At 62.2% G+C, this 27427-nt stretch overlaps 2 protein-coding genes across 3 annotated transcripts; one reads left to right on the plus strand and one right to left on the minus strand.

Moving 5' to 3' along the window:
• On the plus strand, window positions 1–4183 carry IRF5 (interferon regulatory factor 5). 2 transcript variants are annotated; one of them, XM_032688106.1, is made up of 9 exons: window positions 1–90; window positions 1019–1192; window positions 1531–1717; window positions 2039–2091; window positions 2183–2213; window positions 2292–2564; window positions 2784–3173; window positions 3313–3431; window positions 3511–4183. In XM_032688106.1, the coding sequence occupies exons 2-9, from the start codon at window positions 1022–1024 to the stop codon at window positions 3742–3744; spliced, it is 1458 nt and encodes a 485-aa protein (XP_032543997.1). In that variant the 5' UTR covers window positions 1–90; window positions 1019–1021; the 3' UTR covers window positions 3745–4183. The 2 variants fall into 2 exon arrangements, with proteins under 2 accessions (XP_032543997.1, XP_032543998.1); XM_032688107.1 differs by lacking the exon at window positions 2292–2564 and having other exon boundaries at window positions 2–90.
• TNPO3 (transportin 3) lies at window positions 4138–26769 on the minus strand. The gene is made up of 23 exons (XM_032688088.1): window positions 26581–26769; window positions 22068–22268; window positions 21194–21267; window positions 20362–20518; window positions 18787–18930; window positions 16908–17083; window positions 15941–16079; window positions 14764–14910; window positions 13871–13978; window positions 13434–13525; window positions 12500–12639; window positions 11772–11963; window positions 10135–10226; window positions 9026–9102; window positions 8732–8792; window positions 8176–8316; window positions 7325–7441; window positions 6802–6896; window positions 6536–6692; window positions 5947–6114; window positions 5573–5685; window positions 4919–5008; window positions 4138–4838 (listed from the first exon to the last, which is right to left on the minus strand). The coding sequence occupies exons 1-22, from the start codon at window positions 26704–26706 to the stop codon at window positions 4948–4950; spliced, it is 2778 nt and encodes a 925-aa protein (XP_032543979.1). The 5' UTR covers window positions 26707–26769; the 3' UTR covers window positions 4138–4838; window positions 4919–4947.
• Window positions 26770–27427: the final 658 nt, after the last annotated feature.

Below are 27427 nucleotides of genomic sequence, written 5' to 3' on the forward strand. Positions count from 1 at the left end.
GGCGGTCCCAGCCGGTCTCGCCCCACACCCACGCCCGGCCCCGCGTGCGGAAGCTCCGGGCGGCGGCCCCGGGACCGGCCCCGAGCGCAGGTGAGACCGGGGGGCGTCCGCCGGGGGGTCCTCGTGGGGAGGAGGCCGTGGGGTGGGTTCCCGTGGGTGGGGCGATACTGGGGGGTCCGGGAGCAGCCCCGGGGACACGCGGGGACAGCGCCCCGTCCCTGAGCGGGGGCAGCAGCCCCGGGGCACCCCCGGACCCGTCGCGCCCGGTGCTGGTCCGTGCCACACTGGCGCTGCCAGTGGGGGGACACGCGGGGGGCACCGGGATCGGGTGGGGGGTCACGGGGGGATCTCCCCTCGCGCGGCTGCTGGAGGGACCCCACAGGGACTACGGTCTGGACTTCGCGTGTCCTCCATGCCCCTGTCCCCCGTGTAACCCCCGCGTCCCCCCCGGTCTGTGTGTCCCCTGTCCCCCCTCATCCCATAAATGCCAGCCTCATGTCCTCCCTATCCCCCAGTGCCCCGTGTGTCACACCCGTGTCCCTCCTCCAGCCTCCATATCCCTCGTCTCCTGTGTCCCCTCTCCCCCGTGAGTTCCTCACGTCCCTCCCTGTCCTCCTGTCCCCCTGTGTCCTCACTGTGTCCTCACTGTGTCCCTCATGTCGCTAAATGTGTTCCCCATCTCTCGTGTCCCCCGTCCCCCCGTGTCCCCTGTCCCCAGTGTCCTCCCCCTGTCCCCCGTGTCCCCTGTTCCTCATGTCCCCTGTCCCTCGTGTCCCCTCCCCTTCTCGGCTTCACTTTTCTTTCCCCGAAACCGCCACAGCTTCTGCTTTCGGGGCGCAGGTGACGCCCCCCAACCCCCCCCGGGGGGGCCACAACCTCGGGGGGGCCTCACCCTCCCCTCCCGGCCCTGAAACAGGAACCGGGGCCCCGCACGGCCCCTCTGGGGAGGCTCCGGTTCCCCTTTCGGGGCCGGGAGTGGCACCGGGGCTGTGTCACGAGGTGCCCGTGGTGTCCCCAGACCATGGACCCCCCCCGGCGCGTTCGCCTCAAGCCCTGGCTGGTGGCCCAGGTGAGCAGCCGCCGCTTCCCGGGGCTGCGCTGGCTCGACCCCGAGCAGCGGCGCTTCGTCATCCCCTGGGGACACGCCACCAGGAACCCCCCGGGGCCGCAGGACCACGACACCATCTTCAAGGTGACACCGGGGGACACGGGGTGGGGGTGGTCGGGGTGTCAATGGGGACAGGGGATGGGGGACAATGGGGACGTGGGAGGGGGACAATGGGGGCACAGAATGGGGGACAATGGGGGTATGGGGTGGAAGTGACAGGGTGATGGGGTGACAATGGGGTGACAGGGTGATGGGAGGGGGGCGATGAGGGGGACACAGGATGGGGGTGACAAGGACGGTGGGACACGGGATGGGGGTGTGACAGTGGGATAGGGCGCCAAGGGGGACCTGGGATGTTGGGCTGGCAGGGACACACTGGGTGGGAGTGCCCTGTTCCAGGTGCTGACCCCGCCATCCCCCAGGCGTGGGCGCAGGAAACGGGCCGGTTCCGGGCCGGGGACCCCCCGGACCCGCCCCGCTGGAAGGCCACCCTGCGCTGTGCCCTCAACAAGAGCCGCGAGTTCCGGCTGCTCCTGGACGGGCCCCGCGCGTCCCCGGCCCAGCCCTTCCGCGTGTACGAGCTCTGCGAGGGGCCCCCCGGGGGCGCAGGTACTGCTGGGGGGGCTCCGGGAGGGGCCTGGGCACCCAAAAGGACCTGGCACCCTGCAAGGCTCCAGCACCCCACAAACCCCCTGTGAGACCCCGTGAGGTCCCAGAACCCGACAGGGACCCGACATCCCAAACAGACCCAGCACCCTCGCAACCCCCCCCCCCATAAGGACACAGTAGTGCCTCCAGAGACTTGCCCCCCACCAGGGACCCATCACCCTGTGGAGTGTCAGCACCCCACGAGTCCCCAGCACCCCTCAATACCCCTCCAGCACCCCCCAACTGCCCCTGCACCTCCCAACTGCCCCTCTCTCCATGCAGATGGGGGGGACGAGGATGACTATGGCTGCAGTGGGGAGGAAGACGTCAGCCAGGTACCTGGGGGGGGTCAGGCTTGGAGGAACCCCCAGCTGGGGACTCCTGGGGGGGCCGAGGAGTCCCTGTAACACCCGCTGTCCCCCACAGCTGCAGAAGATGACAGCCCTGAGCATCAATGGTGAGTGGGGGGTGTCAGGTGGCTGGGGGGTGTCAGGGGTGTTGGGGTGCACCCTCTGACCCCCCCTCTCTGCCCCAGACACCCAGCACGGGGGGGACCTGCTGCCCCCCTACCCCTGGCTCAAGGAGGAGCCCCCCCCCTTCGCCAGCTGCTGTCCCTCAGGGGGGCCCTTTGTGCCACCCCCCCCAGCCCTGCTCCAGGGGGAGCCAGGGGGCACCCACGGGGCCCCTGAGCTGCACCCCCCCACCCTCGCCGAGACGGGGCCCCCCCTGGGCCCCCCGCCTGCCTGCCCGGTGGCACCGACACAGCACCTGATGCCAGACCTGCTCGTCAGCCCCCACGTGCTGCCACGTGAGGAGGGGCCGGGGCTCTGGGGGGCTGGAGGGGGCGACCATGGGTGTGGGGGTGGCCGTGGGTGTGGGATGGCAGGACAGGGTGTGCACGGGGGGTGTGATTGGATGGGGGTGGCTGTGGGACGGTGGGACAGAGGTGGCCATGGGGTGGGGGGTGGCTGGCTGGGGGTGTCCCTGGGGTGCTCCCTGGCCCCCCCTGACCCCGCTGCCCCCGCAGTGACTGACCTGGAGCTGAAGTTCCAGTACCGGGGCCGCCAGGTCTGTGCCCTCACGGTGAGCAACCCCCACGGCTGCCGGCTGTTCCACAGCAGCCTGGAGCCCACGCGGGAGCAGGAGGAGCTCTTCGGGCCGCTGACGCTGGAACAGGTGCCCTTCCCTGCTCCCGATGCCATTCCCAACGAGAAGCAGCGCTTCTACACCCACCAGCTGCTGGACGTGCTGGACCGTGGGCTCATCCTGGAGCTCCAGGGTCAGGACCTCTTCGCCCTCCGGCTCTGCCAGTGCAAGGTCTTCTGGACGGGGCCCTGTGCCAGCCCCCAGCCCGGCCCCAACCCCATCCAGAGGGAGACGAGGACCAAGCTCTTCAGCCTCGAGGGCTTCCTAAACGGTCAGAGGGGAAGGGGAGTGGCCCCATGTCCTTTGAGGGCAAAGGATGGGATGGAGGGGTCAGCTGGGTGGTGGTGGGACGGGGGACAGGCAGATGTGAGGCCTCGTCCTGCCCCTTACCTCGGGCTTGGGCCCCTCAGGGCTCATCCAGTTCCAGAAGGGGCAAACCCCCACCCCACCCCCCTTCGAGATCTTCCTGTGCTTTGGGGAGGAGTGGCCAGACCAGAAGCCCAAGGAGAAGAAGCTGATCACGGTGCAGGTGAGGGGCTGGGCCCCCCAGCTGTCCCCGGGGGGACACGGGGGTGTCCCTGCACTGGTGACACCGGGGGCTCTCGCAGGTGGTGCCGGTGGCGGCCCGGCTGCTGCTGGAGATGTTCTCCGGGGAGTTGTCCTGGTCGGCCGACAGCATCCCGCTGCAGATCTCCCACCCCGACCTCAAGGACAGGATGGTGGAGCAGTTCAAGGAGCTGCACCAGCTCTGGCAGAGCCACCAGCGGCTGCCACCGGCACAGCCCCCGCCCGGCCCCTCCGCCGCGCCCTGGGCGCTGCCACCCGGCCCCCTGCCCCACTGAGGGGACACGGGGACACCACGGCACTGCCAGGCTGACCAGTGCCCTGCGGCCGGCCAGGCTGGGGGAGCCAGGCCACCCATCCCTGTCCCCTCAGGGTGGTGGAATCAGGGCCACCCATCCCTGTCCTTATCCCTGTCCCCCAGAGCTGCTGGTGACCAGCACCCGAGGGTGCTCGGAGGGGCCAGGGCTGTGACCACCCTTGTCCTTGGCCCCCTCAGGATGTGACACAGCAGGGGGGGGCTGCCCCCTCCCTCCCCCCCTTCCAGGGTTTTGGGGGAAAACAGCAAGAAAACAGGGGTGGGCTGGGGCCACGTTGGATTGGAGCCCCCCAGAGCTGGGATCACAAAGCAGCCCCAGCCCCGAGAGAAGCAGCAGAGGGGCCTCGGCAGGGTGTTAATTTATCTGTTCAGTTTTTTGTTGTTTTTTATTGTTCTCGAGATGGCTACACACCCCCGGAGGGAACCGCATGCGCCCGCCCGCCCTCGAGCCGCTGCCTCCAACCCCAAAATCAAACCAAAGAAAACCCAAAAAAGGGAAAAAAAAAAAAGAAAAAGAAAAAAACCCAAACAAGAAAACAAACTAAAAAAAGCAGAACAAAATAAAATATAAATCTCTATTTGCAGAGTCCGTCCTGCCCGCGTCGTCTCCAGGAGTCGGCACCAGGCAGGGCCCGGTGGGCTCAGGGGGCAGCGCCCCAGGGCCCCCCCGACTGACCCCCATCTTCCTAAGAGAATTTGTATTGTTTGTTTTTTGTTTGTTGGTTTTTTGTCTTTTTTTTTTTTTTCTTTTTCTCTTCTTTTTTTGTCTCCATTTCACAGAAAGTTTTTCTAGCTTCTCGTTTTGCTGCTGGGCGAATCCGTGTGGATCCGTCTGACTCCGGTGCCTGGAGGATCTGGAGTTGGGTGTTGGGGGTTTTCCCCTGTGGGCTGTTTCTCGTGGCGGTGCCGAGATCCGGGAGGTGGATCCGCCGGGCAGGCGGGACCCCCGGGCCGTCCTCCCGCGGCCCTGGACGCGCTGGAGCGGGCGAGAGCCCTCGGCTGATTGTGGGACACATTCTTGGGTTGCTCTTTCCTGTCTTCTCCTTAAAGACATTCCTGGCAGGGGGAAGAGAGGGTCAGCCCCTCGCCCCCGCTGTGCCAGGGGGTGACAGAGCCCGCAGGCAGCAGGGCCTTACCTGGGAGACAGGAGCGTGCGCAGCCGGAGCTATCGGAACAGGCGGGTGAAGTCCCTCAGAGCCCAGCACACTTGTTTACATTCCTCAGCACTGCGAGACAAGGGCTGACATCAGCGGGTGGCACTAAGGGGATGTTTGTGATGTGGGGAAGGTGTCCTGCCGGGGATGGGAGCTGGGAGCTCGGCTCTGAGATTTTGGGAGAGACAAAGGGACACCATGGCTGTGGTTGGGAGGAAGGAACCAGCTCCCCTGGGCACTTGGCCTCCGGGATTTGTCCAGGACCGAGACAGAGCTGGGCAGAGGGAGTCGATGTTCCCACACTGGCCAGAGGCTCCAGGCGGATCCAGCTCTGGCCCCGGGAATGGACAGGCCTGGGCAGGGCCCGGCAGTCGGAGCCGGTGACTCACGGGACGAGGAGGTGGCTCGGGAAGGGCCGCGGCTCCGCAGGGATCGGGCAGGCGGAAAAACCCGTCCGGTCACAGCAGAAGGGACACGGGCCCTCCACGGCTCCCACCGGGCCAGGGAGCAGGGATGGCACAGCCTGGCAGGAGGGACTCCACGGGCAGGGCTGGGGGGCTCTGGGGCTGCTGGAAGCCATTCCCTGGGAAGCAGCAGGCTCCAGGCTGTCCCAGCTGGAGACCCGGCCCCGCTCACCTGGTGACTTGCTTGTGGAAGTCGGTGAGCTGTTTGTGTGTCACTTGGATGGCTCCGCCCGTGGTTTCCTTTGGCAACCCCTTCAGTGAGTTCTCCAGCCAGCGGCAGAATGTCTGTGCAGGGACACGGAGGAACTCGGGATGAGGAACCAAACGTGGCTCCTGTCCTGCCTCCAGAGAGCTCTGGGGTCCCGTGTGGCCACAGGGGCAGCTCAGGGCTGCAGCTCGACCCTTTGAGGGTTCATCCCACCCCTCTGGAGTGCAGCCCGACCCTTTTGGATCCCAGCCTGTCCCTTTGGGGGCTCAGCCCAGCCCTTTGGGGGTCCATCCCACCCCTTGGGGTCCATCCCACCCCTCTGGGGTCCCTCCCCTCACCGGGCGGTCGATCTGCATGATCTCCCAGAGCACCTCGGCGACGTCGGGCAGGGTGTAGGGCGGGAGGCAGAAGCAGCACGTGTGCAGGAGCTGGTTCACGAGCTGCTGCCCCAGCTGGGTCATCACCTGGTTGATGAGCTCCTTCCGCACTTCGAAGTCTTCCTCGTGCTGTGGGAGGAAGGAGGAGGGGGTGAGCAGGGCCTGGGGACAGGGACACGCTCCTTGCCCCGGAGGTGACTCCCAGAGCTTCTCCGCCAGCAGAGTGGCTGGGAGGACCATGGGATAAGGATGATGGGGCTGATGGGCCTTGGAGTAACCAGGTCTGGTGGGAGGTGTCCCTGCCCATGGCAGGGGGGTGGAATGAGATGGGCTTTAAGGTCCCTTCCCACCCAAACCACTGTGATTCCATGATGACAACCCCACGGAGGAAGTGCCCCCTGAGCAATGTCCCCACGGAGGAAGTGCCCCCTGAGCAATGTCCCCACAGAGGAAGTGCCTCCTGAGCAATGTCCCCACAGAGGAAGTGCCTCCTGAGCAATGTCCCCACGGAGGAAGTGCCCCCCGAGGAAGGCCCCCCCGGGTCACCCACATCATTGGCCACGCCGGTGTGGATGAGATCCCGCAGGAATTTCATGACACTGCAGTTGGCGTCCCGGTGGTCCAGGGTGGTGGCAGCGATGGCCCACTGCAGGATGGGGATCATCACCTGGCTGCGCAGGAGGGTGACGGGGCTGCGCTGGATAAACCTGCCCGTGAGGACAGACACACGTCAGGGGCAGCTCCTGCCCCTTCCCAGCCCCTCGGGGACCCTCCCCGGGGTCGGGGGGCCGGCTGGCCTGGGGGGAGTGGGGGTACCTGGCTGCCAGGCGGAACAGGTCATCCACAGTGTCCGGGTGGTTCTGCAGCCCGTTGGGCTGCTCGAGGAGCTGGAAGGTGGGGATGCAGAGAGCCTGGGGAGGGACAGGGATCCATCAGCAACTACTGGGATCACTCCTCCAACTCCCCTTCCTTGCTCCATTCCTGGGAGTGTCCAAGGCCAGGTTGGACGGGGCTTGGAGCAACTTGGGATAGTGGAAGGTGTCCCTGCCCACGGCAGGGGGTGGCACTGGGTGGGCTTTAAGGTCCCCTCCCAGCCAACCAGTACGAGGTTCTACAGATTGGACATTAGTGAAAATTCCTTCCTGGAGAGGGCTGTCCAGCCCTGGCACAGCTGCCCAGGGCAGGGCTGGAGTCCCATCCCTGGAGGGATTTAAAAGCTGTGTGGATGTGGCACTTGGGGACATGGGTCAGTGGTGGCCTTGGCAGTGCTGGGGGAGGGTTGGACTCAGTGGGCTCAGAGGCCTTTTCCAGCCTCTGTGATTCCATGACAGGGCCCCACCTGCAGCATGTCGAGCAGGCCCTGCCTGCAGCCCTCCTCCATGCCGTACTCATCCACCAGGATGCTGCCCAGGTAGAGGAAACAGGAGTGCTGGTGTTCCCGGTACACGTTCACCATCTGGGGAGACAGGAGCCCTGGCACAGTCACCCCCTGATCCACCCCTTGATCCCACATTCCCCCGAGCCCAGCCTGAGCTGGTGCCCCAGCCTGTCCCAGAGCGGGCAGGGACATCCCAAAGGACATCCCAAAGGACTGGCTCAGGTCTAGCCTCACACCTGGGAGCATCTCCGTGCTGTGGCTCCCAGAGCCAGCACAGGAGCAGGAGCCTGGAGCGGAGCAGGGAACACCCAGCACCGGCATTCCCGGATTCCGCCATCAGGCTCAGGTACCTCTCCAAGGAGCAGGTTTCACACACCCCTCCCAAATCACAGACACACCCATGGGGCTCCCACAACCATCCCCTGGCTCTTCCCTGCACTTCAAAGCCTCCCTGCTCCTCAAGGGTTCATGCCGGAATTCCTGAGACTGCTGGGATTTACTACAGCACCTCCCAGAGCCATCACCACCCCTGTGACATGTCTGCAGGCCACATGACCTGCGTGACCCCCCGGGTCCCCCCAGCCCCCCACTGCCACCAGTGTGCCCAGTGCCCCCCGTGTCAGCAGTGTCCCTGGTGCCCCAGCAGTGTCCCTGTCCCCCCATGTCAGCAGTGTCCCCGTCCCCCATGTCAGCAGTGTCCCCGTCCCCCATGTCAGCAGTGTCCCTGGTGCCCCAGCAGTGTCCCTGGTGCCCCAGCAGTGTCCCTGGGTCCCCCCTGGTGCCAGCAGTGTCCCAGGTGTCCCCGTGGGTACCTGTGTGACGAGGGGCTGCAGCAGGGCTGCCGAGCCCTTGCCGACGCAGCGCACGGCGAAGCGCAGGCAGCGGCAGCAGCGCTCCACGATCCGGTTGTCGGCACTGTGCTTGTTCAGGGTCTCCGACAGCACCGGCCAGATCTGGGCCCGGACAGGCGGGAAGGGTCACACCCGACCCCGGGACACACCCCCCAACTCCCTCCCGATCCCCAAAACACCCAAATCCCAGTGCAGGTAGGAGGCTGTGGGAGAACAGGAGCTTTCCGGGGAGCCTGGAGCAGTTTATCTGCTCTGGTGCAGCACAACCAGGACATGGGCAGGGAAATCAGAGACCTGAGACCCAGGGCCCCTTCCGGGGAGTCAAAGACTCAAATTTCCCCCCACGCTCCCCAGTCCCTGATTCCAGGAGGGATGGGACAACACTGCCCAGCTCCTCTCCCCTGGGCAGAGGCACCATTGGACACGTGGATGTGCCAACACCCAAGGACAGTGACCCTGTATGACACACCCAGAACCCCCCAAGCCCCCTCCCCAAATCCCAGCTGCTCACACACACCTCCTGAATGACTTTTTGGCACGGGTGGACCTGGCCGTTCTCGACAATGGGGTTGGTGTGTCTGTGGGAACAGCCAAGGATTAAAGGGGGTTGGGATTAAAGCCGAGGAAACAGGTTGGAGCTGCAGGAAGGGGACCAGGAACAGGCTCGGGGGGCTCAAGAGCTGGAACTTGGGGAAGCAGCAGCTTCCAGCCCATTCCCCATGGGCTGGGGAGAAGGAGCTGGCACAGACTCAGGGTCAGGGCTCCGGGGAGCAGCTTTGCCCCAGATGTGCCCCAGCTCCTCCTTCCTCACCTGAAGATGACGGCGAGTCGATCCAGGGGCACTGTAGGGTCTGAGGAGAGGCCATTGCTTGGCTCCTGAGAGAGCAGCTGGAAATCAAGGGAAAAGGATGGGATTTCAGGACCACAGGCAGCCCTGCTCCCAGGGAGCACAGCTGGCCCAGCAGCCCCAGTCTTGGCCACACACAGAGGGTGCCCTGACAGCTCAGAGGCTTCTCCCTGGGTCCCTCCAAAGCCCATTCCCAGGGTCTCAGAGGAGCAGGGCAGGAGGTGGAAGGAGCCAGCCAAGGGGCGAGGGCAGCCCCACAGGCACATCCCCTTCCTGAGGCTTCCCTCCCTCCTCCTGCCATCCTGAGATTTGTGCTCTGTTCTCCTGGGTCTGCATGGAAAGGTCACTCAGGTCAATGGAGTTCTGGGTCAGAACATGACCTTTTGGGCCCTGTGTCCCAAATGGAAGTTGATTTCCATCCTGGAGAGACAGGGTGGAAGCTGCCCATGACAGTGGGGTCAGGAAGGCTCCTGGCACAGAAATTGATTTCCAGGTATCATTCTCTTTCCATGTAACACAGCACACACCACCAGCTTGGTGCTTCCCAACCAGGGGGGCTTAGGGATGGGCTTGGTCCTGGACTCATCCTGTGTGAGGGCTGGGCTCTGCTCCCAGGGAACAAAGCACAGGGTGAGAGGAAATGGCCTCAAGCTGTGCCAGGGGAGGGTCAGGTTGCATATTGGGAAAACTCCTTCAGGGAAAGGGCTGTCCAGCCCTGGCACAGCTGCCCAGAGAAGGAGTGGAGTCCCCATCCCTGGGGGGATTTCAAAGGCGTGTGGATGTGGCACCTGGGGACATGGGTCAGGGGTGGCCTTGGGGAAACATTGGACTCAACAGGCTCTAGGGGCTTTTCCAACCCAAACAATTTCGTGCCTCCAGGATACACCTCTGGCTCTGAGGACACAGTTGCTATGGCAGGGTTGGGGCTTGGGCAGCTGCCATCCCCACTGTCCCTGCTGTTCCCTCCCAGCTGCCATCCCCACTGTCCCTGCTGTCCCCTCCCAGCTGCTGTCCCCACTGTCCCTGCTGCCCCCTCCCAGCTGAAATCCCCAGTGTCCCCCATCTGGACATACCTTCTTGAGTGCCAGCACCTGCACGGCGCAGAGCTCGCTCAGACACTCCGCGATCTTCTCCAGGGGCAGCCGGGCCAGCACCAGCGCCGTCCCTGCAAGGACACGGGGGCTCAGGAGCAAGGACACGGGAGGGTGGGCTGATGACGTTCCCAAACACAGCAGCTCCGGGAGAGGGCAGGGACCGGGAGAGTTTCCCCGCGGTCGAACCAGCAGGACGGAAGCGATGCCAACATGAGGGACATGGACAGGCAGACGGACACCACGAGCACAGCCGGGCCCCCTGGAATGTCCCCAGTGTCCCTGTGCCTGCCCAGCAGCACCACGAGGTCCCGGGAAGTTCCAGTGGAGGTGTTTCAGGGCTCCCAGCCGTGGAACACGAGGAGCTGTTCCCACTCTCCCATGGGCAGCCGTGGCACAGCCCAGCTCTGGCATTCCCGGGGCTGCTGCGGTGCCAACAGCGCCGGGGGAACATCTCCCTGGCCTGGGAATTCCTGGTGTGGTTCTAAGGGAGGGGCAGCAAGCCCTTTGGGAAGGAGAGGAGAAGCTCTGCTGGTGCTGCTGCATCCAGACAGGACTGCACACAAGTGGAACAGGGGGAGTTGTGTCTCCAAGGGCAGCAGAGCCCTGGGAAGGCTCCCTGGCACACGCTCCAGAGCTGCTCCGGGTTAACGGCTCCAGCGGCACATGAATCCACTGGGAATCTTTAAGGTACATCCCCAAAACCAGCCATGGCTGAAGAGGCACACAGTGCCCAATGCTCAGTGAGATGCCAATGCTCTGAGAGCAAACTGGAGTTAAAACCTCCATTCTTGGGCCCCAATTCTCTAAAATCACCAACACTCCTGATTCTCTACCCTCTGTGCCCAGCAGCTGATTCCCCGTGTGTGGATGAAGCACTGACCCACTGTCAGCCCGGCTGGGAGCATTTCCCATGTGTTCTTCCCACATGTCCAGCCCAGAGATGCTCCACGGGATGGGGACAGTTACCAATCCCAAAGGATTTATTTCTGTCTCCTGCCCCAAGGGAGCTGCTGAGGAGACTCTGAATGTGGAATGTGGCTCAGGGCACATTGGGACAAACCCTGTGAGGACAGGGTTCAGCACTCTGGTGAGCAATCCCCACAGATACCCCAGCAGTTCCCCATGGATACCCCACCAGTTCCCCATGGATACCCCAGCACAGCTCCATGGACATCCCAACACTCCCCTATGGACACCTCAGCAGTTCCCCATGGATACCTCAGCACAGCTCCATGGACATCCCAACAGTCCCCCATGGACACCTCAGCAGTTCCCCATGGATACCTCAGCAGAGCCCATGGATACCCTGGTAGTTCCCTGTGCACACCCGAGCAGATCCCATGGATACCTCAGCAGTTCCCATGGACACCACAGCAGTTCCCCACGAACACCCCTGCAGATCCCACAAATATCCCAGCATGGATGTCCTGGCAGTTCCCCACAGACAACCCAGCAGTTCCGCATGGACACCCCAGCAGATCCCACGGACACCCCAGTAGATCCCATGGACATCCCAGCAGATCCCCACGGACACCCCAGCAGATCCCCATGGACACCCCAGCAGATCCCCATGGATACCCCCCGATCCCGGGGATCCCTGTCCCTGCCGTACCCACCCTTGAGCAGCCCCACGGCGGCCTCGGGGGACAGCGCGAAGGAGTCGAGGGCGCGGGCGATCTCCAGGAGGCCGGAGAAGTGCTGGGCCATGTGGTCCCGGCACACGGAGCAGATGTTGTGGATGGCCTTGGCGGCGGCCGACGCCAGGCGCCGGTCACACAGCCCCTTCATCAGGTACCCGAGCACGGGATCTGCGGGGACAGGGGGTCAGGGGGGCGGTCACAGAGCCCTTTTATAGGGTACCTGAGCATGGGATCTGTGGGGACAGAGGGTCGGGGGGGGTCACAGAGCCCTTTTATTGGGTACCTGAGCATGGGATCTGTGGGGACAGAGGGTCAGGAGGGGTCACAGAGCCCTTTTATCAGGTACCCGAGCACGGGATGTGCGGGGACAGGGGGTCAGGGGGGCGGTCACAGAGCCCTTTTATAGGGTACCTGAGCATGGGATCTGCGGGGACAGAGAGTCGGGGGGGGTCACAGAGCCCTTTTATCAGGTACCCAAGCATGGGATGTGCACAGACACGTGTACCCCATGGGTACAGGGGGTCAGGGGGTCAGTCACAGAGCCCTTTGATCGGGTACCCAAGCACAGGACGTGCAGAGACACGGGTACCCCATGGGTACAGGGGGTCAGTCACAGAGCCCTTTGATCGGGTACCCGAGCACAGGATATGCACAGACACGGGTACCCCATGGGTACACGGGGCCAGGGCGTGGTGGGCACTCACCCAGGAACTGTGGGTTCCTGTCCACCACCTCGCTCATCTCGCCCACCAGCTCGATGCTGGTGTAGCGCACGGCCGTGTGCACCGACTCCGGCAGCCGCACCACCCCCTCCAGCACCTCCACCAGCGTCGGGTTGTTCTCCCTGCGGGAAAGGCGCCGGATGAGCCCCCGGAGCTGCCACAGCCGCCACGTGGGCTGGGAGGGGCTGCCGGAGCCGGGATCCCGACACACACGGCACAGGGAACACTGAACCCCCCCAGAAGAGCTGGGCACGAGGACAAGGGGCATTAATCCCGTGGGAACTGCCTGTTCCAGTGTGGGAGGGGGTGACGGGGCGATCCCAGACCGGAGCCTTGTGGGACACGCTGGTGGGAGCAGAGTCCCCGGTGCTCCAAGGCAGCGCTCCCGGGAACAAGGAATGGGAGAGAATGAGCCTTCACACAGATAAGGGGAGCTGGGGATGTGTAGGGACAGAGGTGACTCCCCCAGCTCCCAGGGAAGGGAGGAATGGCAATCGCAGGGCCCAGGGAAGGGAAGGACAGCATTCCCAGCCTACCAGGGAAGGAAGGAACAGCATTCCCAGCCCAGTGAAGGCCAGCCAGGCTGTCACACTGCTGGCAGTGCCCAGGACTCGCTGCACTCACTGCCCCAGGTGTCACCTGTCCAACACTTCCAATAACAGGGGAGGAAAAATACTTCCAGTGATTTAACCTTCCAGAAAGATATCTAGGAAAAGTCTACCCAGAAGTGGAAGGATCTGCATGTGGAAGGATCCACAATGAATGGTTTGGGTTGGGAAGGACCTTAGAGCCCAGTCTCACAGCTTGCCATGGGACACTCCCAGGAACGGGAATGTCCTTGGGATATCTGTGCTGTCTCTGTTCCACTGAGGCAGCCCCAGTCCCCTCCAGGCCCAGGTGGGCTGTCAGCACTCACTGGTCGACGCTCTTGGCTATGGAGGCCATGATGAAGAGCACGGCTTCCGTCACCTCCCAGGGCGGGTTCCCGTCCTTCAGGGTGGCGTAGAGCTGTGGGGAGGAGCAGTCACTTGGGAGGCCATGAACCTGGGGGAGTCCGGCCACCAACCCCACCCCGTGAGGTGGCCTCACTCCACAGCCCCCCCCTCCACCCACCAAGCCCCCTGGTCCTCAACCCCCTCACCTTGCAAACCCAAAATCCTCAGCCCCCTCCCGCCCCCTCCTGCTGCTCCCACACCTCCTGCTTTCCCACACCCGCTCTCCCTGACAAGTTCCCCCACACACTTCCCTGTGCATGAGGAGATGTCTGTGACTTCCTCCCAGCCCAAAGGCCACCAGGGCTCGGTGACCTCCTGTGGGATGTGTCCACACCTCACGACGCTCTCTCAAACCCACCTGAGCAAAACACTCCACGGAGCCCACCAGGAAGATCAGGTCTTTCACCAGGTCCGAGACGCGCATCCGGAACTCCCCGAAGTCATCCGTCTCCTCCGGGACACCCTCCTGAGGGAGAGGAGGGAGAGCACAAGGGTGGGGGCAGCTCAGGGGAATTTGGATTCCCATTCAGCCACAGCCAGCTTTAAGGAGCTCCATCATTCCTGCCCTCCTGTCCCAGACCAGCCTGCCTGAGGGATTGGAGAGCTGTGCCCAAGGAAAATGTGACCAACCCGAGCACACGCTGTGTAATCCTGCTCTGACAGGTACAGGAAGGGATGGGAAGCAAAGGGATGAGAGCTGAGGAGGAGAGGGAAGGAGGATAAAGCATCCCACACTCCACAGAGGAAGATGACAGCACTGTGTCTGGCCAGCCGTGCAAGTTCTATCCCAACAAAACTGCCCCGAGCAGGGACAAGGCAGCCAAGCAAGAACTGACTGACAGAGAGGTTTAATGCAGCACATTCAACCCCTCTCACTCCTCCCTGGAATTGCTGCAAGCACAGGACGCTGCCCTGCAGAGCTCCAGGGCTCCAGAGAGCCCCCGGCATGCAGCAGTACAGCCAGACACATCCCACTGTCCTGGCTGTTCCAGAGGGAGACACACATCCCAGGGACACATCCCCTGCCCCGGCTGTTCCAGAGGGACACACACACACATCCCAGGGACACATCCCCTGCCCCGGCTGTTCCAGAGGGACACACACATCCCAGGGACACATCCCCTGCCCCGACTGTTCCAGAGGGACACACACATCCCAGGGACACATCCCACTGCCCTGGCTGTTCCAGAGGGACACACACACATCCCAGGGACACATCCCACTGTCCCAGCTGTTCCAGAGGGACCGTACATGGTCGGAGTCGAGCTGGCAGTGCCGGGCCAGCGCGTGGAGCAGGCGCTGGATGTAGGCTTTGAAGATGCTGTGGATGACGGCATCGTCTGTCTTGTACAGGTGCTCCCCCAGTCGGTACCAGAAATTAAAGGAAATTTCTACCACCTGTTTGGAAAGAGAAATCCACTGTTTTGTTACCAGCAGCACATTTTGTCCCCACTCTGCTGGTGCTCCCAAGGGAGGAACCCTCCCTGGGGGCTGGCAGTGATGGTGCCACAGATCTCCATCGGTGCTGCTGTGTCACACGATGGTGACAAGGGGACCAGCTCCCCCAGATCCACCCATTTCTCTGCCTGTCAGTCAATAAAGGGTTTGGAACCCCCCAGGTGACACGGAACATCTGCCCCAGCCCTGGGAAGCCAAAGCCTCTCCTCTGACCCGGGAGCGCCCTGGAGCAGGGCCCACGGCTCCGGGAGCAGCTCGAGCTGGAAGCGGACACTGCTCCACAGCCCCTTTGTTGTGGGTTCTTTTATTTACTGTGTGGTTATTGCACAAAAACCACAAGTGCAGACTTGGTCAGGAGCAGCTGCAGAGCTCCATGGCCCCCTCAGCACTGCTGGCACAGGACGAGGTTGTAGCCGAGGAAAACTGAGCTTAACAGAGCTGGGAAGGGAGGAAAAGGGTCTGAGGGACTGCACAGCTCTGCACCTTCCACAGCAAATGAGCCACACACTGAATACAGGCAGAGATCAGCTACTGGGAGTGAACTAACAGTTTGGGAAAAATAAAAGGATAAAGAATTAAATAAAGGATAAGAGACCAAGCCTTAACAACATGGTCTGTACCTAAAGCAGGGTGGGAGCTTTGATGCTGATGAACCAACATTTCAGCCACTCACAGGGCAAAGTTCCTAGAAGCCACAAATCCCCAGCAAGCTCGACTTTAACACATGGAAAAGCACTAACAGGGTTTTCAGGGCTGAGCTGGCAGTCCCAGACATCCAGGGTGCTGGGAAGGGGAAGCTAAGCCAGAGCCCTGCCCATGAGCACAGAGCGGGCATTCCGGAGCCACAGCTCACAGGAACCAAACCATGACCATGTGGCGACAGAAGAGCGAGATCTCCCCCTTTGACCCGGCTCTGGAGGGTGGGATTTGGGCTGAGGTGAGCAGAGGGACGTGGCTGCACCCCACTCACCTCGTACTGCGGGTGCCCCGCGCAGATGAGCAGCAGCTCCAGCGTCCGCAGGTCGCCCAGGCCCTGCCCTGGGGTGCACACGATCTTATCCAGGAAGGTCTCGCACAGCTCGGTGAACACACGGCAGTAATTGAGCACCCTGGGCAGGGAGAGCACAGGCCTGGGGTCAGATCACCCTCAGGGGCCAGATCACCCCCAGGGCCTGGATCACCCTCAGGGGTCAGATCACCCCCAGGGCCTGGATCACCCTCAGGGCCTGGATCACCCCCAGGGCCTGGATCACCCTCAGGGGCCAATACTCCAGCGCAGGGCAGAGCTGGGCCGGAACGCGCTCGGAGCCTTGGCCAGAGTGAGAAACCCCAACTTCTGCTTCATCAGCAGCTGGAAACACTGAATCAGGGGAAGTTGGTGCAAACACGGGGCTCCAATAAGCAAATTTGCTGCAATGTTGATCTCGTACTTCTCCAAAGGCCCAGTGCCAGGTGTCAGGGCTGACGGTGTCACTGTGACACAGCTGAGTCCTGCCCAGCCCCTGGAGGGGCCACAGGGCAGAACACAGAGACATAAACCTATTTCCAACAACAAACCCAGGATGTCCCTGTGTGGAACAGCTGCCAGGCATAAACTCAGTCTGGGGGCTGAAGTTCCTGAAGATGAAATCCCTTTGCTCCAGGCTGAGCCCCCCCAGGCTCCCTCAGCCGCTCCTGCTGCTCCAGACCCTTCCCAGCTCCCTTCCCTTCCCTGCACATGTTCCACCCCCTCCATGTCTCTCCTGTTGGGAGGTGCCCAGAACTGCCCCCAGGAGTCAGGGTGTGACCCCTCAAGTGCAGGGGCAGGCCCTGGCCCAGCCCCACCACTGCTGGTGCTCCTGGCACTGGTCTCTGGTTTGGAGCTGACACAGCCCCAGCAGGGTCAGTGCTGCCCTGCCCGTCCCTCACAGGTCACCATCCCCGTCCCTGTCCCTCACTTGTCCAGGTCCTCCCGGGCCACAGCCATGTGATAGGCACTCTCGAGGGTGAGGACGCCCTGGAAGAGCTGCAGGGCCAAGGGCAGGTTGGTCTCCACGTTCTCGATGGCGTAGAGGGCCGAGCACACACAGTCCGACGCTGCCTCGTGCAGGTTGGAGGAGGTCTTGTCCTGTTGCTGCAAGACACAGGAGCCCAGTGATTATCAAGGAATCAGGAAATATCCTGAGCTGGAAGGGACCCACAGGGATCATTGATCCAACCCCTGGCCCTGCCCAGGACACCCCAACAATCCCACCCTGTCCCTCAGAGCGTTGTCCAAACCCTCCTGGAGCTCTGGTACCCTTGGGGCCGTGCCCATTCCCTGAGGAGCCTGGTCAGTGCCAACCACCCTCTGGGGGAAGGACCATGTCCTGAGATCCAACCTGACCCTGCCCTGGCACAGCTCCAGCCATTCCCTGGGTCCTGCCCTGGTCACCAGAGCAGATATCGGAGCTGCCCTTCCGCTGCCCCAATTATAACACAAAATCAGACAGCAACAAAACCCTCAGGTTTTTGTTCTTGTTGTTCCCCAAATGCTTGGATTTGACCTTGGAGGTCTGTTACAACCCAAAGGAGTCTATGGAAACATTTGGCAGGAGTCCTGCACAGCCACAGCCCCCACAGCTGACCCCCACCAGCCCTGCAAGCTGCTTCCCTGGCCACTCCAGGTCAAACTGACCCTTTCCAAGAGACCCCAGCGACTTCCCTGGCAAACACAGAGTGAAAACACCAGCTGGAATCCAGGGCAGCTCCAGAGCAAGGAAACCACCACGCTGTTCACCACCTGGCTGGGCACAGAGCCACCACTCCCATTCAGAGGGATGGGAACTGGGGAGCCCTCGGTGGGCACAGAGACACCGTTTGTCACAAGCACGTGTGGAACACTGACCAGGGATGGTCTGGGGGAGTCACTGAATTTTGGGAGTGGTGACTGTGTGAGGGGGATTTACAGGCACTTTCCCAGCTCCCTGGAGCCCCAGCCAGTTGGGGAGGAGACAGGACATGCTGAGAAGGAGGAAGGAGAAAACAGGGAGAAAACAAAGGAGCAGAGACTCTTTTGAATGAGAAGTCCATGGACTGGGAAAACAGTTCCTGGTACCACTGGAGGTGGGAGGGGAGGAAGGAAAAATGTCTGACTTAAAGTGTTGTTAACACACTAAACAAGCTGCTGAGCCCCACGGCCTGTCCTGGGGATGGCTCCAAGCAGGATCCTGCATGGATACTGTCTATTCCTTGGGAGTCCTCACTGTCATTGACTGAATCATGCAAACGAGGGATCCTGTGGGAGAGGGGGAGGATGGACTGTCTGTCCATCCCTGGCTGCAGCAGAAACCTCAGTTCCTCCATGGCTCCATTCCCTGTCTGCCCTGGCCCAGGGCACGGATTCTCCACACCTCCAGCTCTTCATACTGAGCTGGACAAAACACCCACACCCAAACACCTCTGAGAGGTGACTTTCCATGGAGAAAGTCTCAGAAAAGGAATATTGTTTTACTGACAATCTGAAAGGAAAACAACACAAACCCAATCCTCCTGATTTGAGCACCAAACAGACACAGTTTGCTCCCCAACAGACACTTCTGATGCCCAAACCCAGCGATACCCAAACACGAGGGTGGCAAACCCCACGTGCCACTTCATGGGCAGGGACACTTCCCAGACTGCACCTTCCAGCCTGCACTGCCCAGCAGAGAGGGATCACCCACTCTACAGGGTTGGTCGCGGCCCAGAGGGAATAGAGGGTCCCTACCTGACACAGGAGGGGAGAACCCCCCTAGTCCCGCTGGGATCCCCCAGTGCCCCCACCTGGTACACCCCCAGTTCCCAGGAAACACTCACCAGCACCTCGAAGAGGAGGGACAGCAACTTGCTGTTGGCCATGAAGGTGCTGTCCAGGACACCAAGGTTGAACCAGCTCCCCAGGCACCGGAAGATTTTGATGAGCATCTTCTCCTCGTTTCCTGCCTTCTCCACACACGTCACCTGTGGGGGCAGGAGAACCCTTCAGGATCCCACTGCAGCGGGTGATCCACAGCAAAACAACAGGAACATCCTCCAGAGGCCACAGTAGAACATTCCCAAGCAGGCTGCTCTCACCATCCCCCTCTCCAGCAGCCCTGGATTGTCGAGAGGGAGGGACAGAGCCCAGACCCTCTGTCAGCTCCAGCTGCTGTCACAGGAGCAGAAAGAGCAGTTGGAGTGTTCTCCTCGTTCCCAGCCCATTGGGTTCCTGCAGGATCCCCTCTCAGACCACCTCACAGCCATCAGGGATATTCACACGTGACAAACCCCAATTTAATCCTTCTCCCCACAAACCACCTGCAGAGAGAAGCTGGTGCTGAGAGCCAGACCTGCCCTGAGGGACATCCTGAGGCCTGAGCCGGGATGTGGGATGGCAGCAGCTCATTCCTAGTGCTGGCCAACACCTCTGCTGAGCCACAGCACCACCAGCAGCCCTGCCCAAAATCCTTCCAAGGGAAGCCCCAGCCTTGCCAGGCACAGGGAAAAGAGGAAGAGGTGGACAGCCACGGCCTGGAGAAGGATCCCAGATCCCCTGCATTGGCCCAGGAATCCTGCATGAGAGCTTCCAGAGATCCATTCTCCCCACTTGATGCCTCAGTCCTGAAGGTGAAATGTTGGACCTCATCACAGCCCCTGGAACACTGTTTTAACCCCCCCATTTCGTAACTGAAAAAAGGGATTTTGACATTTAAATCCCACACAGAAAATGTCAATTTGGCTCTTCAGGCAGGTGGCAGAAATGCTGGGATAGAGAGAAAAAGCTCAGCAAAGCTCCAGGGGGGTGCAGGGGGAGCAGGAACAGAAGTGTCTGCCCCTCTGCAATCCTGGAGAGAGGTGACACTGCCTGTGCCAGCAGTGTGACAGCCAGGATGTCCCAGGGGTCCCGGGAAAAGCTGGAGATGGCTGTGGGGACAACACAGAGTGGGGACTTGAGGAAGGTGAAAGGAGTTTCAGACTGAGTGAGGACTTGCTCACAAAACTTATCCCGGGAACAGGTGGAGCCAGGCTGCCCCAGCGGCTGTGGAGGCACTGGCAGGGATCTCCACTGGGATAAATACAGAATGGGGGAAGAGAGTCTTCTCAAGCAACACCTGAGCTGCTGCTGAGCAGAGGACACAGCTCAGCTCTGTGTCCTGAAACACAGGACAAGAGGAAACAGCCTCAAGCTGGGCCAGGGGAGATTTAGGTAGGATATTGGAAAAATTCCTTCCTGGAAAGGGCTGTCCAGCCCTGGCACAGCTGCCCAGGGCAGGGGTGGATTTCAAAGCTGTGTGGATGTGGCACTTGGGGACACGGGTGACCGGTGGCCTTGGCAGTGCTGGGGAAGGGTTGGACTCGATGGGCCCCAACCCAGACAACCCCATGATCCCCTGGCTGTGCTGTGCAGCTCACCAGCAGTGACACCACGGTGCTGGAGTAGTAGGCCAGGTCCTCGATGATCTCGGTGCGGCGGTTGGCCCCGATCCGCAGGGAGCGGCTGTGAACCTCCTCCGGCAGCACCGTCAGGATCTCCAGCAGGAACGGCAGCGACGTCACGTCATTGCTGTACCTGCAGGGCGGGGGGAGGCACGGGGGGGACACCTCAGCTCTGGGGAACAGCACGGTGAGAGCCACAGGGACATCCTGGCCCACGGAGAGAGCTGGGGCTGGGTGGGCTTTAAGGTCCCTTCCCACCCAAACCATCCCACGACTCCATGATTCCAGAGACTCAGCCCTGGCCATGGGGCACAGCCCTGCCCAGAGGAGTCTCCGGGATGGCTCAGCCCAAGGATTTCCAACAGAGAAGTGACAGGTTTCCCAGCCCACGAGCCCAAGTGCCACCACCCAGACAAATCCCATCTCCCCCTGCTGCCCACGGACAGGGAGCCACCTCAGTGTCAGTGTCACCGTGCAGCAGCGTGTGGCACCCCGTGGGGACACCTGGGGACACCCCACAGCAACTGGCTCCAGCCTGGCTGCTCCACCCCACCATGGCTAAAGCCAGGGGCTGAGGGATCATCCCTAACAAAGCAGGGATGAGGGAAAGCGCTGAGTCCCGGGGCTGGGAGCAGGGAAGCGTGAACAGAGCTGCTCCACAGCCACAGGCAGCCCCTCCTGCCACCACCCTGGGCACGGATATCAGGGATCCAGGGAGGGAACTTCCTTCTCCTGGACCACACGGGACCACCCGCCCGCCACGTGCCCATGGAACAATTCCGAGTTCAGAGACAGAACAGGCACTCACTTCTCCACCAGTGTCTGCACACAGCCCTTCCACGAAGCCATCTGCAGGGCGAGGTCGGCGATGGCCAGAGCCAGCTGGGGGAGTGGGGAAAACATGGATCAGTGTGGGCACGGCTGGCATGTGCCAGGAGAAAGGGCCTGCAGGGCTGGCAGGGAACTCCAGAATCCATCACAACATCCCTGTGGGCAGGGAACTCTGCAATCCACCTCCACCATCCCTGTGGGCAGGGAACTCCAGAATCCACCTCCACTCCACCATCCCTGTGGGCAGGGAACTCTGCAATCCACCTCCACTCCACCATCCCTGTGGGCAGGGAACTCTGCAATCCACCTCCACTCCATCATCCCTGTGGGCAGGGAACTCTGCAATCCACCTCCACTCCACCATCCCTGTGGGCAGGGAACTCCAGGATCCACCCCCACCATCTCTGTCTGTGCTCAAACCCTGTGGTGACACCTGCCACCCTGAGGGGTGACATTCCCTGCTGGAGTTCTCAGGAGTCAGACAGGCACCTTGGTCTCAGCCTGGAGGTGCCAGATCCCCCTGTGCCCCAGGAATGTATGGATAAGGGGAAGGAAGGGAGCGAAGAGTGCAGAGAAATCCCCCTGGACACCCAGGGCACTGTTGGGTTGGGTCTCCATGGCAGAGCACAGGGAAAAGCCCAGGAAGAGCTGCTGCTCCTTCCCAAACAGCAAACAAAGATTCAGTAATGGATGTGACTAAAGGAACCAAGAGATGAAGGAGGGAGAACAATCCCCTGCCAGGCTGGGAGCAGGGACCAGCCATCCCTGTCTCCAGCCCAGCAGAGCAGCCCTGGAGTGAGTGCTGGGAGCAGGACACGGGGGAGCAGCTCCCTCCCCCTGCCAGCACCCACCTGGGTGACAATGACCGGGGACAGGTCCTTCAAGTTCTGGATGTGGGACAGCAAAGAGTCCCGGAGCGAGGCGTGGGAATCCGTAGGGAGTTCATAGAAGGAAGTTTGGATCTTCATCTTCATGGTCTGCGCCGCGAAGTAGCAGGACTCCACATCCTGGTGGATCTGCAGCAGCTGGTCCGAGATCTCCCAGGCATGGACCTGTGGGAAAACCAGGGCCTGGTCAGAGAGCAGGGCTGGAACAGCACCGAGGGCTCAGTGGGGTCAGGGGGCTGCAGACACAGCCCAGACCCCCATGGAAACAGCCCCGTCCTGCTGCAGCGAGTCCAGAGGAGCCCATCCAGGAGCTGCTCCCAGGGCTGGAGCCCCTCTGCTCTGGAGCCAGGCTGGGAGAGCTGGGAAAGCTCAGAGAAAGCTCCAGGGAGACCTGAGAGCCTCTCCTAGTGCCTAAAGGGGCTCCAGGAGAGCTGGAGAGGGACTGGGGACAAGGCATGGAGGGACAGGACACAGGGAATGGCTTCCCAGTGCCAGAGGGCAGGGAGAGATGGGATATTGGGAAGGAATTGCTGGTTGGGAGGGTGGGGAGAGACTGACCCAGGTTGCCCAGAGAAGCTGTGGCTGCCCCTGGATCCCTGGAAGTGTCCAAGGCCAGGTTGGATGGAGCTTGGAGCAACCTGGGTGAGTGGAAGGTGTCCCTGCCCATGGCAGGGTGGCACTGGATGGGCTTTGAGGTCCCTTCCCACCCAACCCATTCCATGATTCCCCCACACCACGCTGCCACCCCCAGCACTGTTATCACTGGGAAAATCACTTTAAGGGATTCCAGAAGAGACCTCCTGAGAGGAAATGAGGGCAGCGGGTCACAGGGCTGGAGGAGGGGGATATTCCTCCTTTTTTGCCCTTAGGGGAGGTAAAGCCAGTTCCAAACACAGTCATGGATGGACAAACACCACACCCCGAAAGGAGGAGCTCCCCAAACACTGCTCTTGGGTTCAGCGTGGCTAAAAATCCCAAATCCAGCTGATGTGGAAACCTGGGAACAGAACTTCAGCCAAGTCCATGAGCTTCACAGCCCTCATCTCTGAGAGCCTCTCCCAGGACCTCCCTGAGCTCGACCAGTGGGAATGAAAGCTCTGCACCCCTAAAACCCATCTCAGGTCCTCATTCCAGCCCCTAACGAGGGTGATTCCATCACATCCCTTGGGCACTTGTTCCAACAGCCAAACAGCCCTTTGTTCCAAACTCCCACCTCTCCAGCCTGGCTTCCAGCTGCATTCCAGCCTGGGAATGACAATAACCCCCTCTCCAAACACCTCCCCTGGCAGGACAGGGTGCCCAGAGCCAGCGGGGACAGGCTCCACCCCCTGACCCTTCTTTCCCAGCTGCCTCCCTGACATGTGCTGTTCCATGCTCAGGAACTCCAACATCTCCAGCTATTCCTGGCACAACACTCACCCATAACGACCTCTAACAGGGAGTGAGAGAAACCCGGAGGCACTGCTGATGGAGACACCCCCTCTGGATTTATTTATCCCCACCAGGAAACTCCCAAGCTCGGGACAAACAAAAAGTTAAGAAGCTCAACACCTACAACAGCCACAATCCAAGCCCTCCTGTGAGACCCCTTCTCTGCTCTGCCAACAGGCAGATGATTCCCAGCTTGGGTGGAACGGCAGCAGTGACGGCCACGGGACCCAAATCCTCCCAAACCAGCCCCAGAGCTCAGGGATAATCCCTTGGGAGCCACCGACTCAGCACAGCCAGCACAATTATTCATGGGCCCTGATCACCAATGGCCACAGGAAGCTGTTCCCATCCCAGCACATCCAGGAATTCCACAGAGCTGAACGCCTCAGGCAGCTCCAACCACGCTGGCCTGGCATGATATCCAGGGAAATGCCACCCTGGGGGAAGGTTCAGCAGGAATAGGTGTACAGGGCAGCAGGACAGGCAGGGAAGAGCCTGAAGGATGTCAGGAGATAAGTAAGTGCCCAGCCCTCCCAGGCTGGAGCCCCTCTGCCATGGAGAAGGGATGGGAGAGCCGGGGGGCTCCCTTGGGAAGGGAAGGCTCCAGGGAGGCCTTGGAGCCCTTCCAGTGCCTCAGGGGGCTTCCTAACCACGGGCTGTGCCCAAGCAGACCCCCGGTGTCCCTCCCTGGCCCAGGGCCCCGGACACAAACCCCCCCAGACCGAGGCCAGCAGCCTCATCCTTGGGCACTGGGTGACCAGCACCCTTGGGACCCGGGAATTTGTCATTTCCATTGGTGTCCTGGCAGCCCAAATCCCACATTTCGGGTCACACCAAACCCCCAGGGCCCAGCTCACAGCCACGGATCCCCACGGCACGTTCTCCCAAGGCTCCAGACACCGGGATGCAGGGAACCCTCAGCCAGGAGGCTCAGGGAGCCGGGACAGGGCCAATCCCACGTGGAATATGGTCCCTCTGCAGGAGGGAAACCCCAGCCAGGCTGGAACCAGCCTCCATGTGGCTCCCAGCACACGGCTGGCTGAGGGATCCTCAAATCCTTGGATTTAGGTCAATGTGCACCTCCAGCCCAGCTCTCCAGTGCTGTGCTCACGCTGCTCCACCACTGCAGGCCCCATTTCCCAGGAATAACCAGCAGCAAAGGCAAGGAACGAGGCTGCCAGGGGGGCTGATGGACAAACCTGAACCCCCCGTCCTGCCAGGGACCTCAGGGACACCCCAAACCCAAACCTGAACCCCCCGTCCTGCCAGGGAACTCAGGGACACCCCAAACCCAAACCTGAACCCCCCATCCTGCCAGAGACCTCAGGGACACCCCAAGCCCAAACCTGAGCCCTCCTGTCCTGCCAGGGACCTCAGGGACACCCCAAACCGAAACCTGAGCCCTCCTGTCCTGCCAGGGACCTCAGGGACACCCCAAACCCAAACTTGGGCCTGGGACACCTGGAAAATAATTGGGATTCGTCCTTAGACCCAGCAAATAAACCTGGGACAGGGTGAGGCTACATAAGGACAATATAAAGGGAAAAGCAGGAACGTTGGTACCCTGGAGCTGAGCTAAGTTATTGTTATTATTATTATTATTATTATTATTATTATTATTTAAAAACCCAACCTGGATGACACAGGGGAGAGCCCAGAGAAACCAGAGCAGAGGAAAACCAAGCCCAGGGCTTTTCTTGGCAGAGATCCTGGCCCTGGGGGCACTCAGGAATATAAATCAGTCCCCAAGACCCCAAACTCCCCTTGGCAGGGAGCTGCCCATCCCGAGGACACCCTTTATCCAACAGAAATCCTGGGGGTCTTCCCCAGCCAACCCCCAGCCCTGCTGTGTGAGCCCTGGGGGGCCCTGGGACAGGGACCATCCCTGAAATACAAATCTCCCTCTCCAGCTGCCCCAGGATCCCTGTCTGGGCACAGCCCCAAACCCTCCCCAGGCACTTCCCAAAGGCCAAAGCCCCTTCCCAGGAAAAAACGAGGGGAGCAGCTGCCTGAGCCCCCCAAACCCAGCTGTGGGCGTTCCCTTGGGAACTCCAGTGGGAACTGGGATGTGGCTGTGGCACTGAAGGGCATTTAGGGGAAAAAGGGTGGAAAAAACATGAGTTGGTGGGAGCAAACGGTCTCAGGATTGGCTGGGGGGTGGGAAGGGGCCGGAGCTGAGCCCACTCCGGAGGGAGCCGGGCAGGAACTGGGACACCCGGAACAGGGGGGGGCAGGACACGGCCCCTTCCCAGCCCCGGCTCCCGGGAAGGGTTTGGGAGGCGCAGGGAGGAGGAGGAGGAGCCCGGGGGGGACAGGGAGGGACCCCGGCTCTGGGGAGGGGGGAACAAAGCAGCTCCAGCGGGACAAGGAGAGGCCACGAAAGACAATCCGACCCCCCGAACCGGGGGAAGTAGCCGCGTGTCCGTCCCTGAGGGCTCTGGGCACGAGGCCTCGGCCCCGATCCCTCCCTCCCCTCGGTTCCCTCCCCTCGGCCGGCGGGAGGAGCCGGGGGGAGCCCACATCTTCCCCGACACCTCCCGGAGCCGCTCCCTGCTCCCCAGCCGCCCGCAGGGCTGTGCCAACCGTGCCAGCCCGTCGTTCCTGGTGTTAATCACGGAGCCATGGAAGGGGTTGGGTGGGAAAGGACCTTAAAGCCCATCCAGTGCCACCCCTGCCATGGACGGGGACACATTCCACGAGCCCAGGTTGCTCCAACCTGGCCTTGGACACTTCCAGGGATCCAGGGGCAGCCACAGTTTCTCTGGGCAACCTGTGCCAGGGCCTCCCCACCCTCCCAGCCAGCAATTCCTTCCCAATATCCCATCTGTCCCTGCCCTCTGGCACTGGGAAGCCATTCCCTGTGTCCCGTCCCTCCAGGCCCTTGTCCCCGGTCCCTCCCCCCGCGCTCCCGGGGCCAGGGCGGGCACAGCACGGTGGGAGCGGCAGTGCCGGGGCCGGGGCTCCCCGGGGCTCCCCGGGGCCGCCGCTCCCGCCCCGCCCCGGATGGGGCCCGAGGCCTCGGCGCGGCCCCCGCGGCGGCTCTCACCGAGCGCTGCAGCTCCCCGAGCCAGCAGCTGGCGCGCTCCTTGCCGCTGGGGTCGGGGTCGTGGTAGAGCGCCTGCACGGCCTGGCGGACGAGCTGCAGGCTGGGCTGGCCCTGCCCGCGCTCCATGGCCGGTCCCTCAGCGCCGCCCGCCCGCCGCCATGGCCGCTCCGCCGCCGCGCGGCCCCCCCCGCCCCCGCGCCCGCGAGCCTTCCGTTCCGCCGCATTCCGTTCCGCCCGCCTCCCGCGCCGCCGCCGCCGCCCGCTCCGCCCGGCTCCGCTCCGCTCCGCTCCGCTCCGCCTCTCCCGTCCTGTCGCATCCCACCCCATCCTATTCCATCCCGTTCCGTCCCGTCCCTTCCCGGCCCGGCTCGGTTTGTCCCATTACCCCCCCCAACCCCCGGCCCGGGCCGGAACGGGTTTCCGGTGGTGCGTCGGTCAAATGAGTCCGGGCGCACCCGGTGCGGCGGGAAGGAGTCGCGACCGCCCGTACTCCCCCAAAACCGGGCCCAGAGACCCCCTGAATCCCCCAAAACTGGGCTCGGAGACCCCCTAGCCCCGATGAACGGGATCCCAGAGCCCCTCACCCCAATGAAATAGGGGGATAGACCCCTGGCACACGGGGATTGACCTCTCCAACACACAGGGATTGACCCCCGGCGCACGGGAATAGACCCCTGGCACACGGGGATTGACCCTCGGTACACAGGACTTGACCCCCGGCACACGGGGATTGACCCTCCTGCGCCTGCTCTGCTACCATTGGCGTCTCTGGCTGATGGGAAAAGGTCCAATCCAGACCCAAATGTCCCAGCAGGGACCCCCATGAGCCGGGTCCCCGTTCCCAGGA

The sequence above is a fragment of the Chiroxiphia lanceolata genome, chromosome 5 (genome assembly GCF_009829145.1).
Source record: "Chiroxiphia lanceolata isolate bChiLan1 chromosome 5, bChiLan1.pri, whole genome shotgun sequence".
NCBI lineage: Eukaryota > Metazoa > Chordata > Aves > Passeriformes > Pipridae > Chiroxiphia > Chiroxiphia lanceolata.

What these genes read in the sequence shown, in the direction of transcription:
- IRF5 (XM_032688106.1), top strand. Translation starts at nt 1,022, where the DNA reads ATGGACCCCCCCCGGCGCGTTCGCCTCAAGCCCTGGCTGGTGGCCCAG. An exon ending in ACCACGACACCATCTTCAAG is followed by an intron (nt 1,193 to 1,530) that starts GTGACACCGGGG and finishes GCCATCCCCCAG; the next exon opens with GCGTGGGCGCAGGAAACGGG. An exon ending in GGGAGGAAGACGTCAGCCAG is followed by an intron (nt 2,092 to 2,182) that starts GTACCTGGGGGG and finishes TGTCCCCCACAG; the next exon opens with CTGCAGAAGATGACAGCCCT.
- TNPO3 (XM_032688088.1), bottom strand. Translation starts at nt 26,706, where the DNA reads ATGGAGCGCGGGCAGGGCCAGCCCAGCCTGCAGCTCGTCCGCCAGGCC. An exon ending in ATAGCCAAGAGCGTCGACCA is followed by an intron (nt 12,640 to 13,433) that starts GTGAGTGCTGAC and finishes CCTTTCCCGCAG; the next exon opens with GGAGAACAACCCGACGCTGG. An exon ending in CAGGAACCCACAGTTCCTGG is followed by an intron (nt 11,964 to 12,499) that starts GTGAGTGCCCAC and finishes CTGTCCCCGCAG; the next exon opens with ATCCCGTGCTCGGGTACCTG.